Raw genomic sequence first — 16,142 nt, 5'->3', positions numbered from 1 at the left:
AAAGTAGATATGATAGTTTAATGTCATTTTGTATTTCATTGAAAACAAGGGGCAGACAACTATACACAAGGTATAATTAGACAGCAGATTCATGAAAGGTAAAATAAAAAATATAAAAGATAAAGTTTAGCTTTGTCACATGTACATTGAAACATAGTTAAATACATAATCTTGCATCAGTGACCAAAAGTCTGAGGATGTGCTGGGGGGAAGCCTGGAAGTTCCGCCATGCTTCTGGTGGCAACATAGCATTTGCTAATCCTAAACAGTACATGTTTGAAATGTGGGAAGAAGCCACAGCACCAGGACTAAACTCACACAGAGAACGCAGAAACACTCCTCACAATGGTGAGAACTGAACTTCGACCACTAGTCGCTGTAACACCACTATGCCACTCCCAATACCAGCAATTACTAAAAATTACAGCAAATCATAATTTGGAATCCATTAACCAGAAAAATGAAGCAGCCATTCCATTCGTACCTTTCAAAGCGGAAAATGATATACACTTGATTTGGAGCAGTCACTGAATAATGGGATTTTATTGGGCTTGGTAAGAAAAAAGGGCTCGATTTGGTCGAGTTAGCAAGTTTAATTTTCAAATTCTAGTAGCAATGAGATTAACACTACCAGCATAAAGTTAGTCAGAGAAATACAAGAGTTGCAAACACACATATTTGGATCATTACTGATCCCATATTCCCTACCACTGGATATTATTCAGTAACAATATCTGAAATTACAGACAGTACACATTATCAGAACTCTTGGAAACATCACTTTGCATGTATTTTTTTTTAATACTCCTATACATGTTTGTTAATCAGCATCTTCTGGTTCACAACCTACCCAGATTGAAATTATATGACTCATTCCTGGTACAGTGTATTCCCGAAGTTCCCCTCACCTCCAATGACCATCACTGTAAAGGCTAAAAATAACTGATTTTCCTTCTACATTACCCTCAAATCCTACTCTAGCTACACTGTGCCTTCATATTACAAGGAAGACCATATTGCTAGTGACATAATATCAAGTAATATATCTTTCAATCTATTAGATCAATTCTGTTACTCAAATTATGCCCAAGTTGAAAATAATGTGAATCACAACTTAAAGGTGTGTGTAGTTACATTGTTAATCAGTAAAATATACAATTGTGAAAATGTATCTGGAAGCTATAAAAAAGTTTTATTCAACTTTTTGACATTCAAGTGAAAAGGACAAAGTGATTTCTGTAGTGAAATATAGGTTTTGTTAATAAATAAGAAAAGTAATTTGATCACATTTGCACTTTAACTCAAAAATCCCTAAACACAAGTGCTATGTTTTATTAACCACTCCATTTACTTTTCTAAAGGATAACATTGACAAGGCAGCTTGAATCTTGGCACTATCCTTTACCTAGGTCAATTACTGTGAAACAAAGTTTATAGATAACAAGTAATGATACATAAAGTACTAAGAATATTTTTAAAATATTGTCAGTATTCAAGTACTTCAAAGTCAAAGTATTTTCAAATACTTTTTATTTTTAAAATAAGATATAACTGTGATTTGAACTCTCATCTGTAACTACTAACAATTTAATAATCAGAAAATCAATTCAGCTTTACAATGGCACCAGTTTTTTTGGGGGTGATCTGTTTAGCTCTTTTCCTTGCCATGTTCTGCAAAAACATTTTATATATTTTTGGAATTTTCTTCTTTCAGTCCATATAAAAAAAATCAAAATAAAGTATTCTCAATGTAAAAAGTAAATTTTAATCCAAACTTTTTGTTCTGATGACAAGAAATGTTACAATCTGGAAAAAAAACTCCACAAGAAATCAACAAGACAGAAATGAAAATAGGAAATGACACCAATTTTCATCAGACCAAGTCCTATCAGTGGAAAGGAAGCATAGTAAACATTTCCAATCAATGAGAACTGGGAAACATTAGAAATAAAGTGAATGAGAAGGGTGGGGGTTGTCTAAGGAGCATGTGCAAAAAGAAATGATGGTATAATAGGGTGGAGAACAGGCACCTGAATGTCACATGGATCTGGTGTTGGTAAACCATAAACAAGGGATAAGAAAAAAATACAGACAATTATCGATACACCAATTTTGGAATTCTGAATAGACCATTCTCTCTGTAGTGCTCTAATCCATTCTATCACCTTTAAGGTGCAATCCACCTTCCCATTCAACTGAGATAGTTGCTACATTTTTTTTTACCTCCTTTGAAACACATTTTCCAAGTTCATTTGTTATTATATTCTGTGATGATAGAAACCAGATTGGGCCAGTAAATGCCTCCTTTCATTCTGCAAGCAAGATCCCAAACTTCTAGTTACAAGCAACACACACAAAGTGCCGGTGGAACGCACCAGGCCAGGCAGCATCTATAGGAAAAAGTACAGTCAACATTTTGGGTCGAGACCCTTCATCAGAACGAACGGAAAAAAGAGATAGTAAGAGATTTGAAAGTGGGAGGGGGAGACCCGAAATGATAAGAGAAGACAGGAGGGGGAGGAATGAAGCTAAGAGCTGGGAAGTTGATTAGCAAAAGGGATACAAGGCTGGAGAAGGGGGAGTATCATAGGATGGAAAGCCTTGGAAGAAAAAAGGGGAAGGGGAGCACCAGAGGAAGATGGAGAACAGGCAAGGTGTTATTGTGAGAGGAAAGAGGAAAATAATTAAAAATTAGGGATGAGGTAAGAAGCGGAGGAGAAGCATTAACAGAAGTTAGAGAAATCAATGTTCATGCCATCAGGTTGGAGGCTACCCAGACGGAATATAAGGTGTTATTCCTCCAACTCCCCATCCTCATCACATTCTACAAGGGTTGTACTGAGAGCATCCTGAGCAGCTGCATTACGGCCTGATTTGGAAATTGCACCATTTCGGATCACAAGACCCTGCAGCAGATAGTGAGGTCAGCTGAGAAGATCATCAGGGGTCGCTCTTCCCGCCATTACGGACGTTTACATTACACGCTGCACCCGCAAAGTAAACAGCATTATGAAGGACCCCAAGCACCCCTCGTACAAACTCTTCACCCCTCCGGCCATCTGGGAAAAGCATTCAGGCTCACACAACCAGACTATATAACAGTTTCTTCCCCCAAGCCATCAGACTCCTCAATACCCAGAGCCTGGACTGACTCCAACTTACCACCCTCTACTGTGCCTATTGTCTTGTTTATTATTTATTGTAATGCCTGCACTGTTTTGTGCGCTTTATGCAGTCCTGGGTAGGTCTGTAGTCTAGTGTAGTTTTTTTTCTGTGTTGTTTTTTTACGTAGTTCAGTCTAGTTTTTGGACTGTGTCATGTAACACCATGGTCCTGAAAAAACATTCTCATTTTTACTATGTACTGTACCAGCAGTTATGGTTGAAATGACAATAAAAGTGACGACTTGAACCTGAGTGTGGCTTCATCTCAACAGTACAGGAAGCCATGGATTGACATGTCGGAATAGGAATGGGACGTGGAATTAAAATGTGTGGCCAACGGGAGATCCTGCTTCATCCGGCGGACAGAGCGTAGGTGTTCAGCGAAACAGTCTCTCAGTCTGCGTCAGGTCCCACCGATATATAGAAGGCCACAGTACATCACACCAGCAGACTCACAGGTGAAGTGTCGCCTCACCTGGAAGGACAGTCTGGGGCCCTGAATGGTGGTGAGGGAGGAAGTGTAAGGGCAGGTGTAGCACTTGTTCCGCTTGCAAGGATAAGTGCCAGGAGGGAGATAGGTGGGAAGTTACAAGTTATTTTACTTCTCCATTCCATTTTGATCAGCAATATTGCTCTGACTGCATTATCATTGCAAATAAGTTCAAAACCAGCTTCTGGAAAAGCACCCTAGTTTTCAAATCTTGGCACAATACATTCTTTGTAATCCAAATTAATACCCTGCTCATGGACTGCCGGTTCCACTCCCATGAGGGAGGAAGCTACGTAGCATCCAGACCAGGAACACCAGACTCAAAAGCAGTTACTTTCCCCAAGCAGTAAGGCAGATCAACACTTCAAGCCACTAACCCACCCTTCAACACCAACCACAACCACTACTTTATAATTTTTTGTCAGTTAGCTTCAGACACTCCTGTGCCTAACAGCATTTTATAGATATATAATCAATGTATATAAGCTACCTTGAGTATTCATATGTATTGTGTTCTTTTTGTGATACATGAGATCCAGAGTAACTATTTCATTCTCCTTGCAATGCCCTGGTTAAGATTTCTACTGTGATGCATTGAGGCATTTTATTTTAGCAATTTTCTGTAAAAGCAGTATGCCCTGCTGGAAAGTGTGTTTTGGCTTCGGCTAAAAATAAGGAGCAATGTTGTCTAACTTAGCAATACATGTCAGTTAAACAGCATTGTGGGATGAGGGAGAAGGTTCTAGAGAGTTGTGGGGGGAAGAGTTTTCTGAAGGACAGTAGTTTGGCCTGGGGTCTTTTAGCAGGAGCTGAGGAGCAGGGCACAAGGGAAGATGCCGTAGAATGCCACTGGAAGGAAAGTCCCCACTGCAATAAGTGCTTTGTGCAGATGAACGGCTCCAAGGAGAAAGGGCTAATACTTCTAAGAGAGAGCCAGTTTGTTCGAAATTGTCTTCAAGGGATGTTCAAAATGTGGCAGGTGCTTTCACACTGACTGCAGGTCCAGCGCGTGAATAACAAATATACTCCTGACTTCCAGAATGAGCTCCAACGTTTATGAGCACCTTGAATTGGTTTAACTGTATTGAGCCATTTTATTTTTCTGTATCTGATAAAGTTGAAACTTGGGTAAATATACTTCATTTATAATTTTATGCCGGTGTACTATCTGCCAATTCTGGGCTACTGATGATAGTGTAAAGGGAATATCTACACAGCATTATTTGCAACTGATGTTCACTTTATTGGAACATTCTAACTTTCCTGTTTGGCTGAACTCCAAATCATTCCGATTCTAGACATATACTGCTTATGAAAGCTGACCTACTCACCAGTGAGTCACATGGCTGTAACAGAGTTAGCTAACTAGCCAAGTTGGTGTGCAAACTCCAGTGACAGGGTGTACTAGAAAATACACCAAACAACCTTGAATCAAATTCAGATAATCAGTCATTCAAGACTTTTAACTTTTCTTTCTTTTTCTCTGGTATATCAGATTTCATCCTTCTCCTTACATCAGCTTCAATAATTTTCACAGCATACTTGCACCACCCTATTTCAGACAGCTTCACCAGTACCTGTGTCACTCTCCTGGTTTCAGCACAATTGTAGACCTTCCTTTTTGTTCTCTCCAACACGCCCACTTCTCTACAACTCAAATCCTAGATTAGATGAAAAGTCAAGAGTTAATGATACAAATCAATCTCTCTCCATGGATGCTGCCTGATCTGGCATATTCCCAAAATTGTTTATTACAGAATTCCAATACCCAGAGTAGTTTTGCTTTAGCATTTATGTTGATGCAATAATAGATATTGCACTGTAATTACATAAAACCCTCTACATTGTTTTTTGGGAATGGTTCCAATCTTACATCAATCTAGTTATGACTGCAGAAGTAACAAGTGCAGTCTGCACTTTTTCCTATATATATATAAAAAAAATCAGTAGTCTCAAAGAGAATGAATACATGCATTATAATAAAAGTCAAGTACTCAGTCATTGAATGTGTGACTATATCAAATTAGGGATTTAAAATTTACTGCCAACAAACCAAGTTTTATTGCTATATTGAAACCTGACAATCACTTCTCAGGGACTAGGTTATACTTAAAGTTGATACATATACAAAACATACAACATGCTGTATATACTTATGTATATCTTTCCACTAAACTTAGTTTAAAAAATTAAAATATTTTGGATGTGTCAAAACACAGGCTCTTAGCTGTCTTGAACCAACATTAGTGCTGCCTTCATTTTACACTAAAGTTGCACCTTATTTAAGAGTTTAGAGCTGATTTATTCTACCATTTTCAGCATAATTTACATACACTTTAAATGGGTGGTTTTGAAATTAAACGAATACCAAACAACCTTACCTGCATAAACACCCAAAATTAAAAACCAAGCAACTGAAAAGAAATATGAAAATATACTGTATATTCAAGGCACTTGACCTCAAAGCAGCTTAAAAATACAAATTGGGTGATCACAACTTACTTACTCATGCCAAGTTTTATCACAAATGCTTTCACAATCAAATTACATTCTGGAACTCCAAGCAAATGTTAGCTTCCATCTCCTATAGAAGATCATTCAAATGCTACAATTGAATATCACCCTATAGAATTAGATGGTAGCACAAGTCTCCCCCTTGGCTCACATGAGCTGTTGTGGCACCATTCAACCACATATTCAATCTCCCTTCTATATCATAGTCTGATATGAAAACACCTATATTTAGGAACAGAAAATGTTACAGTAAGTGGTGGACACAGCCCAATCCGTCACAGGCTAAGCCCACCCCACCACTCTACATGGAGTGCCGCTACAAAAAAAGCAGCATTAATCGAAAATCTCCCTCATCCAATCCATGCCCTCTGCTCAGCCTTACATCACACACCACCAGGTTATGGTTACCCTATAACCATCAGGCTCTTGAGCTGGTGTAGATAACTTCAGTCACCAATCTGAACTGATTTAAATATACTGTTCAAACAAATTCTCTGATCCACATATAGCAGTAATTGCCTGTGTTGGGATTTCAGCAAAGAACTGTATTTTTTAAATTTAAAATGGAACTTATCAGAAATATCCAGTTACCAGTTTTTCCTTCCTCAATGGTATGTCACTGACTTCTAGTAGAATATGCCGACAATGCTTTGAGACAGAGTGTAATGCCCATCGCCAGCAAATAACTAATCTCTAGTTCCTTCCTAACTTCCACGCTTCAATGTGCCATCTCAATGAATACACCAAAGGCAAGTAATTTCAGACCACTTTCTGATGACTAAGGCAAAGCCATGAAAGAATTTAAACAAGATACAATAATTAAAGCAAATAGTAATATTAAAGGATTACAACTAATTTTAAGCAATATTCAGATCCACCACCTACATTCAAATCACAGCTAAATTCATAAATCAGTCCAGAAGCAATTTGCGAATTGCAGAGATCAGTTCTAAATTTTGACTGTATTCTTTGAAACACCAAAGGTTGTGTTAAGATGCCTAAAAGACACTATTAATAAAACTCAGTCTGTTCTGTAATGCAGTTGGAAATATTTTTGGAATTGAAGTCACGGTTGTAATACAGAAAATACATGTAGTACTGTTCCCATAGCCATACACTTTCCCTTGGGGAAACAAGATGAATGGTATAAAGATATTATTTTAACAGAAGTTTTTAATGATGTACTTTTGTAAGAAGTTAAAGGAAGGCGAGGCAAATAATTAGTCAAGTATGCTAAAAAATTATATTCTGCTCAAGAAACCTAATGAAATTTTGTGGAAATGTCATCTCTGGCCTATGCAGCGACTTCTTAGACAAACCCTTGTGATCGAGGACCCTACTTCCACTGTGGTTTTGTGGACTAAAGCACCCAAGGAGGTCAACAGAAGAGAGGATATGGGGCAGTTTACTTGCTGATTAGGAATGCCCGAGTGTTGCGAACATCGCACACTATAGCGGAAGTTCAATTTCAACTCACATTGTGTAGCTGTTGCAAACCAGCCATCACAGATGCTTCACAGAGCAAGGTCTTGATCCAATGGCAAAAGGATCCAATACAAATGGAGATAATGTTCTGCTGCAACAGATGAGTATTTCTTCTTGAAAAAAGCTTTGGGTAATAAAACTTATTGACTAGCAATCCATGATGTACAGAGCCACAAGAAACTCCCAAATAACAGAACACTGTCAAACACTAACTATAGTTCAAAATTATATAATCCACTAAGAAATACAAATATTTCAATGAGAACAAGCACAAACTTATGAACTCCTTCAAGACATAGTGGATTCTGGTTAATTAGAAGCCAGCCACTTATTTGGGACAACTCTAAAAGAACAAAAACCACAAGAAAATAGCTGGGATTTCTTTCATTTATTTGGGATGCTATGCCACTTAATTGGAACAGGAGACTGTTACTGATGAGTTTCTAACTAGTATCAATTGAATGAACTTACGTGGCCATTAGTCACTACAGAGTGCTTGGAGTGAGTAGTTTTTATACAGCACCAGTTGTGTCTGTTTGTGCTTAAAAAGCAGCAATTTTTGTCACTGATCGTTGGTGAGAAAGAAGCAACAAGACAATTAAGAATTGTTTACCTTCACTGCAGTTTCAAGCATTCAGACTTGGAGATGCCAGTTGTGGCCAAAAATGAAAATAAAACCATTTCACTACTTCAACACTTCACACCTAGTGCAGATAATGAACTGCTTTCATATAATACTGACGACAACTGCTTCCTCCAAATCTTTATTTTCATTGGAACTTTCAAGATGACTGTCGAGATCTTCAATTTTTCAGTGCTTAACTTGAAGGGGTGAAACAGTTCCATTTTCACCACTACCCGTTTCTGGCAGGTTTCTGGATTTACATTTGATTGAATTCAGAAGACTCAATCCACAATTGCAGTCAGCATTAGAAGCTTTAAATGTTCCAATGTCAACAGAATTGACAGTTCTTCAAATTCTTTTTCAAGCACATAGGTCAACACATCAGTGACTGTCTTAATTAAACCAGTCTTAACTTTCTCAGAAATGAGAGATTTGAAATCACAGTATTGCTGTGATATTTTTGTGGCAATGCTTTTGTCACAGTTCATAATAGTAGCTGAGTATTATTTTGTCAGTTGTACGCCTTGTCTCTATGGATCTCTTATACTCCCCCACGTACTTGTCCTAAAACCTAACCTGACTCCCAAGTCCCCGCTCTTTCCCCAAAGGTTCCCTATGAAGCTAAGGGGAACTAAGTCTAAGCTCAAACTAAGCTAGAAACATTGGGGTGGAGAAGATAGAACATGGAGAAGGTAGAACACAGTATGGGCTTCCCTATATAAACCTACTCTCTGATCAATCTAATCCTTCCCCACCCCTTAACTCAGCCTATAACTCTCCATTTTTGGTTTTGTCAGGCGTTTGCAAAAGGAATGGGGTCAAAAGTTTGCCATTCTCTTAGCTCATCATCAGGAAATCTATTGTCCAAGTGATTATACACACGTTGAATAAACCAAATAATAGCCACTGTTATCGATGTCAGAACTTTTAGGTGCAAGCAGATCTTTCACTTTGTCATTCCAATAGACGGTATTGCCAAGCCCAACCAACTTCCATTCTGTGTTTATTACAATTTCTAACAGTTGTAACTTGAAACACTAACAATGTAAATACATTGAAGCTCTAAAATGTTTCAATGTAAAGGCAGTGGTACATTATTTAGAAAATTTACCCATTACAGGTAGTCCCCAGGTTAAGAACGAGTTCCATTCCTGAGTCCATCTTTAAGTCGGATTTGTACGCAAGTCATAACAAGTACATCCGGTATTATTTAGCGTCAGTTAGTCAAACGTTTATCATAGTATATAGTATATATTTTACCTTTCTATGCATATAAAACACTTAAGAAACATATGTATTCCAATAATTAAATCACTGCGTTGCTTAGTAATAATTGTAGCTTTCATCGGGGCAGGGCCTTTCACATGTTCCATTATTCTCACTTTATCCTTTAAAATTGTTCCAATCGTTGACCGACTGTAGCCTAACGCTTTTCCAATGACCGATAACATTTCGCCTCTTTCCAAACGCTTTATTATTTCCACTTGATTTTCAATCATGATCGCTTCCAGTCAACGAACAGAAACACTGTGGGCAGCAGGTCCCGAGCTCCACTGGGTCCCAAGGACCACCGCACTGAATTCCCCAGGTCCTAAAGTCCACCGCACTGAGACAGGTTAAATGGGACAAGTGGGAGCTGTTCTGGGTTTGGGTATTTGACCCTCCACAATATTCCGTGTGGGAATTTAAACTGGAGGTGGCAGTGCTTTTTTTTAAATGAAGTCAAGTTGCGAGCTTGACATCAACCCGGCACGGATGAAGAGCGCGCTCGGGAGCAGTCTGTCCCTGGATCAAACTTGGGAATCTCTGTTCTCAAGCCCGGCGCTGATCTCACTGCGCCACCAGCCGACCGGAAGAAAGTCGGAGAGTGGGGTCAGGGTGAATCATGCTAAGAAAAATTTAAGCCAAATACAAACAGCAACGACTTAAAATGGCGGACGGCGTTCTCCTTCCGCGGTTCGTAAGTACGAGTTGTTCATAAGTCGGACGTTCGTAACTCGGGGACTACCTGTATATTCATTCACACAATTACAGAGTAGTTCACAATTATATAAAGATTTTAGAATTATATTAGAAGCATTTCAAATTAACATTATATAAAAGAAAATTCCAGCTGTGCAGTGTATGTGCGCAGGGCATTTCACTTCAGCATGACCTTGCACCACAGAGTTTAGAGGGAACAGTACTCCCAGACAACCTCAACCCACAGTAATTCACCTCCCATCAAAATGCATCTGGAGTAGATGCCATCTCCCCGGCACTAAAATCTCTGTAGCATCTAGACAGTAAAGACACCTACGTCAGACCATGGTTCATTGACACCAGCTCTGCCTTCAATACTATAATTCCAAGCAATCTCATCTCCAAACCTCTCAACCTGGGACTCAGTATCTTCTGTTGCAAACAACAGTCCTGAAGAAGAGTCCGGGCCTGAAACGTTGACTGCTTATTCTTTACCATAAATGTTGCCTGGCCTGCTGAGTTCATCTGTGTGTTTGTTGTGTTGTGTGTTGCTCATCTGTTGCATCCTGGAATTCAAGGATCCAGTTACATTCAAGCAGCAATACCTCCACCACAATTATTCTCAACACTGGTGGCCCATAAGTGTATCCTCTGCCACTTACTCTATTTCTTATACACTCAAGGCTGCATGGCCAGATTCTGCTCCAACTCCATTTACAAATTAGTCATAGAATCAGAGTCATAGAAAAGTACAACACAAAACAGGCCCTTCAGCCTAACTAGATCCATTTAACCTGCCTACTCTCATCAACCTGCTCTGGGACCATAGCCCTCCCTACCTCTACCATCCATGTACTGATTAAACTTTCTCTTAAATGTTGAATCAAGTTTGCATGCACCACTTGTGCTGGCAGCTCTTTCCACACTCTCAACCCTGAGTGAAGTTTCCCCTCATATTGCCCTGAAACTTTTCACCTTTAGCTCTCTGGGTGCAGTGCCACCCAAACTCAGTGGAAAAAGCCTGCTTGCATTTACCCTATCTATACACCCAAGTTTTATACACATCTATCACTATTTATCTCCTCACTATTTTCTACATTCCAAAGAATAAAGGCTGAACCTTTTCAATCCTTCCTTATAGCTCAGGTCTCCCAGACTCTCCCACATCCTCGTAATTTTTCTGTTGTACTCTTTCAACCTTATTTACATCTTTCCAGTTGACCAAACCAGGTATGCAGGTGACCAAAACTGCACACAATACTCTAAGTTAGGCCTCTCCAATGTCTTATACAACTTCAACATAACATCCCATCTCCTGTACTCAATACTTGAATTTATGAAAGCCAATGTGTCATAAGTTTACTTTACAATCCCATCTACCAGTGATACCACTTTCAATTAACTCAGTTCCCATATCTCTCTGTTCTGTCACACTCCTTAGTGTCCTACTGTTCACTGTGTAAGATCTACCCTCGTCAGTCCTAACAAACTGTAAAACTTGGAACTTGTCTGCATTAAATTCCAGTCCAGCTGGTCCAGATCCCACTGTAAGCTATGATAGCCTTCCTTGCAGTCCACTACACCCCCAATCTCAGTGTCATCCACAAATTTGCTAATCCAGTTAGCCACATTATCCAGATCATTGATACAGATGACAAACAACAGACCCAGCACAGACGCCTCTAGTACTCCACTAGTCACAGGCCTCCAATCAGAGAAGCAACCATCTACCATTCTCTGGCTTCTCCCACAAAACCAATGTCTAAACCAATTTACTAACTCATCTTAATGTCCAGCGACTGAACTTTCTTGACCAATTTCCCTTGCAGGACCTTGCAGATGATACCACTGCAATGGGCTGTATCTCAAGTTGGAGTACAAGAATCCTTGTGATATTATGTCATGACTGACAATCTTTCTCCTCAATGATGGCAAACAAAAAACTGGGGACAGTGCACACACTCCAGTTGACATCAATAGACTGAGGACAACAATACTGAAAGCTTCAAGTTCCTAGGACTGAACATTACCAATTGCCTGCCCTGGCCTAACCATGCAGATGCCATGACAAAAGAAAAGCTCACAATACCTCTACATATTTTATAGCTCTTCAATCTCTCAATTGATACAATGCATTTCTTGCTTTTTCTGCCAAATGGAAAATTTCACGTTCACACTTATAATCCATTTGCCTGATGGTCGCCCAGTCATTTAAACACCTTTCCCTTTTAGCTGCCATATGTTATCCTCAAAACTTATACTTACACCATCAGCATGCTTAGCAATCATAACTGTTTGTTTCGGCTAATTTCCCAACATACTGATCAAGAAATCCAGAATCTAATCCCTGAGGCGCTACACAAATTCTTTTAAAGTTGTTAGTAATTTTAGTATATGTCACCATATACAATGCTGAGATTTATTTTCCTACAGGTATTCATAGTAAATACAAAGAAACAACAGAATCAATGAAAGAATGCTCACAAAACAAACAACCAATGTGCAAAAGACAACAAACTATGCAAACACAAAAAACAAAAAAAATAATTAAACAATAAATATAAAGAGCATGAGATAAGAGTTCTTGCAAGTGAGTCCATAGGTTGTGGGAACAGTTCAGTGTTGTGGTGAGTGGAGATATCCACTCTGGTTCAAGAGTCTGATGGTTGAGGGCTAATAACCCTTCCTGAACCTTGAGGTGTGGGTCCTTAGGTTCCTGTAACTCCTTCCAGATGGCTGCAGCGAGGAGAGCAGGACCTTAGTGGTGCGGGTCTCTGATGAAGAGTGCTGCTTTTCTCCGATAGTGCTCCATGTAGACATGCTCAATGGTGAGGAGGGCTTTACCCATGATGGACTGGGCTGTATTCACTACCTTTTGTAAGTTTTTCCATTCAAGGACATTGGTGTTTCCATTCCAGGCTAAAATTCCAGTTTAGATGACATGCTGAAACTTCACAATCTTCAAACAAATTAGAGGCACTGCCATGTTTTCTTTGTAATGGCACTTGTACTATCATTTTGCCAAGTCAAAGGTTTACTCATGGCTACTCATGATTGCCTCCTGCCTTCTGAAATCTTTGATCACCGTCCAAATTTCCTCTATCCAAATTGGACAAATCAAAGATTATAAATAATTGCCTATAACTGATAAAACAAAAATGTGCCTACACAATGATCAATCCTTGGAGAGAAAAACTGTAGTCTATTTAACATTTAAGAAGGATATTCAAAAAGGTGATGGGGCAGCACTCTTAGGAAGGGATATCATCGGAAGAGCTAACACAAGGGATTTTGGCTCAGCAAATCAATTATAGAATTAGAAATCTGTTTATATGTAGTTAAACAGCAGTGGGGGGGAGGGGGGGCAGAAAACATCTGTTTATAGGCCACCAAAGAGTGAAGACATGGCATATATAAAAAAGTTGGTGAGCTGCCTTTTACATGTATTTATAATCAAAGACAACTGAAGTATAAACGGCAAATTGGCTGACAGACTGGAAATTAACATTCATGGTATGACAACAGTTAGAATTTAAATTAATTTATATTTGCCTCATATCATACATTATTTTAAGACACAAAAATAGTAGGAAAAGCAAGACGGAATTAGATATTTTTAAATTTGAAATTCTAAAAGTACCAAAAATAGTAGCATGCCTTGAGACTAACAAGGCTTTAGAATTAAAAAGAGGACTAAAAAATTAATAAAGCAATGAACAATACACTGAGGAAAAATAGATTGCAATAGCTTCAATAGGTAAGCACAAAAATAAAGCTAATGAAGGAAAACTGGATGCTAAAAATGAAAAAAAATCATAATATGATATAACAAAGAGAAGGTAGAGAAATTAAGCAAACTATGTGAAAGATAATAAAGTTCTGGAAAACTGAAGCTCCAGTGCCACAAGGAAAGTGGCAAAAGTAACAAAATTTACTCAAGAAGTTAGTGAGCCGAATACATTGATTAATTCCAAGAACTACATCTCAGAATTTAAGAGGGCTGCTAGTAAAAAAAAAATCGATCCCTAGTTATTACCTCACAAAATTAAAACATTCTCCTACAGAAATGTGAGATTACATTTGCTAAATCTAGTTTAAGAAAACAGCATTGGTAGCTGTGAAAACCCCGGAATTCATAAAGAATAACATCAAGACATTTAGAAAATCATGTAAATGGTTTGCAGCTACATGAATTTGTGAAAGGGTATCATGTTGACTCATCAACATACTGAGATTTTCAGGAAGAGCAGGTAAGGACAAAAATCACAGAACTTCTAACAATGATTCAGCAAGGCAACCAATGTAATATTTCCAAATCTGCTGTTTACTGGAAGATCTGAATATCATAGTAAGGTATCATTAATTAGAGGACCTTATTGAGACCATACCTGAGTATTGCGTACAATTTATCTCCTTAAGCTAAAAGTATAGTAAAAAGTACAGCAAAAAGTTACTGGTCCCTGGGACAAATCAGTTATACAGGGAGAGACTAAGTATACTCAGCTACTTTTCTTCAAAGTAAAATAAAGTGTGATTAACTTGAAACAAAAAATTGGAATAATGAGTGGGTCATTTGGAGCTACAATGAAGAAATTCCTTTAGTGATGAATCTTCTAAATCACAGAAGCTCAGTCCACGGTTGCATGCAAAACAGACTTGCAGATATTGCACAATTAGAGGAAATGCGTGGATCAAGCGAACAGTAAACAAATACATTGATTTGCACGTTATGGTGTTGGAGGCTGAATGGGGAAAACAGACTCGAAGGGCTAAATGCCACGGCGTTCTTTAAGGGAAGAGTAGAAAAGGGGGCCAATGTGACATATCAACTTAATAGTGACTCATTCACGAAAAAAAACATGTATCACTGAGATGCAAAGCGGCCACAACGAATTCTCGCACCCCCAGATGCAGTGACTGGGTTGAAGGTAACTACGTCTACAGAGCCCAGATGCGCCCGGTGGCCGAGATTGCGGGCAGGGGTGGCAGCAGGCTGCACGCCCACATTGCAGGTGTCTCCGGGAAGAGTGGGGTTTGAAGCGATGGGCGTGGCGCCCGACATTAGACAATGCGGGGCGAGTAGACGAGCTCCCCCAAATATACCCCCACCCACCGCCGCGGGTGTGCCGGCGGCCCTCACCTCCCCGCCTTACTCTGCGAGACAGCAGCAGCAACTAACACACCTGTAGCAACTGTCAAGAGGGGGCCGGCCAGTGAGGTACCGCTGATCTCCACCTCCCCTCGGGTTCCTCATGAGGGCTCGCCTATCAACCCATCATCTCCACCTCTCCATACGCGGAGCGTGCCCCCCTCCCCCTTACCTCCTGGTTCATCCTTACAACACCCACAGCGAACTATCAGCCACCCGTGCAAACGCAGCAACACATCCTCTCGTCTCCTTGATTGACCCCGGCGACTGTCGTTGGATCGGGACTGGCTCGCAGGAGGGATTACCGAATTGCTACCGAGCCGACCTCACTATGCTTTTCGACCGTTAATCTTTCCGGAACAACAGCGCCGCCGCCATCTTAACGCAGTTTACGTTTCACTGAGTCGGGGCGGGGTAATACAACGTGCCGTCACGGACACAACACCGCTCATTGGATGGACTCGACGCAAGGGGCGGGTCTTATCTGAGCCACGCCCACGCTGGAGGGGCCACTGTGGCCGCCGTCCGCTCAGGCTTTTTTCTGTAGGTTGGAGTGGTACTGTACTTGGAGATATAATGATGAAGGGTGAGCTCTGGAGTAGTGCTGATGCATTTCCCGCCCCAGCTCAAGATTCATCATTTGAGTAATGGGAACCAATACCGTTTGCAAGAATGCCTTACACACCTGTCAATCCCATTTAGACAAGCTTCAGGCGGGACAAACAACCCAATTATCATTTGCCACTTTTTCTC

The 16,142-nt window shown here is 39.8% G+C and overlaps 1 protein-coding gene across 5 annotated transcripts in view; it reads right to left on the bottom strand.

Annotated features, from left to right (window-relative positions):
• The window catches only part of snx13 (sorting nexin 13), a 180,663-nt gene extending 164,880 nt beyond the window's left edge, over nt 1–15,783 (bottom strand). For 3 of the 5 annotated variants that reach the window (XM_073054106.1, XM_073054107.1, XM_073054111.1), the window contains exons 1-2: nt 15,562–15,783; nt 5,232–5,315 (exon numbers count right to left, since the gene is read on the bottom strand). In XM_073054106.1, the coding sequence (XP_072910207.1) occupies nt 5,232–5,315; nt 15,562–15,573 (96 nt within the window). In that variant the 5' untranslated portion in view covers nt 15,574–15,783. The remainder of the gene's footprint in view (nt 1–5,231; nt 5,316–15,561) is intronic. The other 2 variants (XM_073054108.1, XM_073054110.1) reach the window with 1 other exon arrangement.
• Nucleotides 15,784–16,142: the final 359 nt, after the last annotated feature.

The sequence above is a fragment of the Hemitrygon akajei genome, chromosome 8 (assembly GCF_048418815.1).
Source record: "Hemitrygon akajei chromosome 8, sHemAka1.3, whole genome shotgun sequence".
NCBI classification, from domain to species: Eukaryota; Metazoa; Chordata; class Chondrichthyes; order Myliobatiformes; family Dasyatidae; genus Hemitrygon; species Hemitrygon akajei.
The sequence above is the reverse complement of the archived record's forward strand: the minus strand, read 5'-3'. Positions and strand labels throughout refer to the sequence as shown.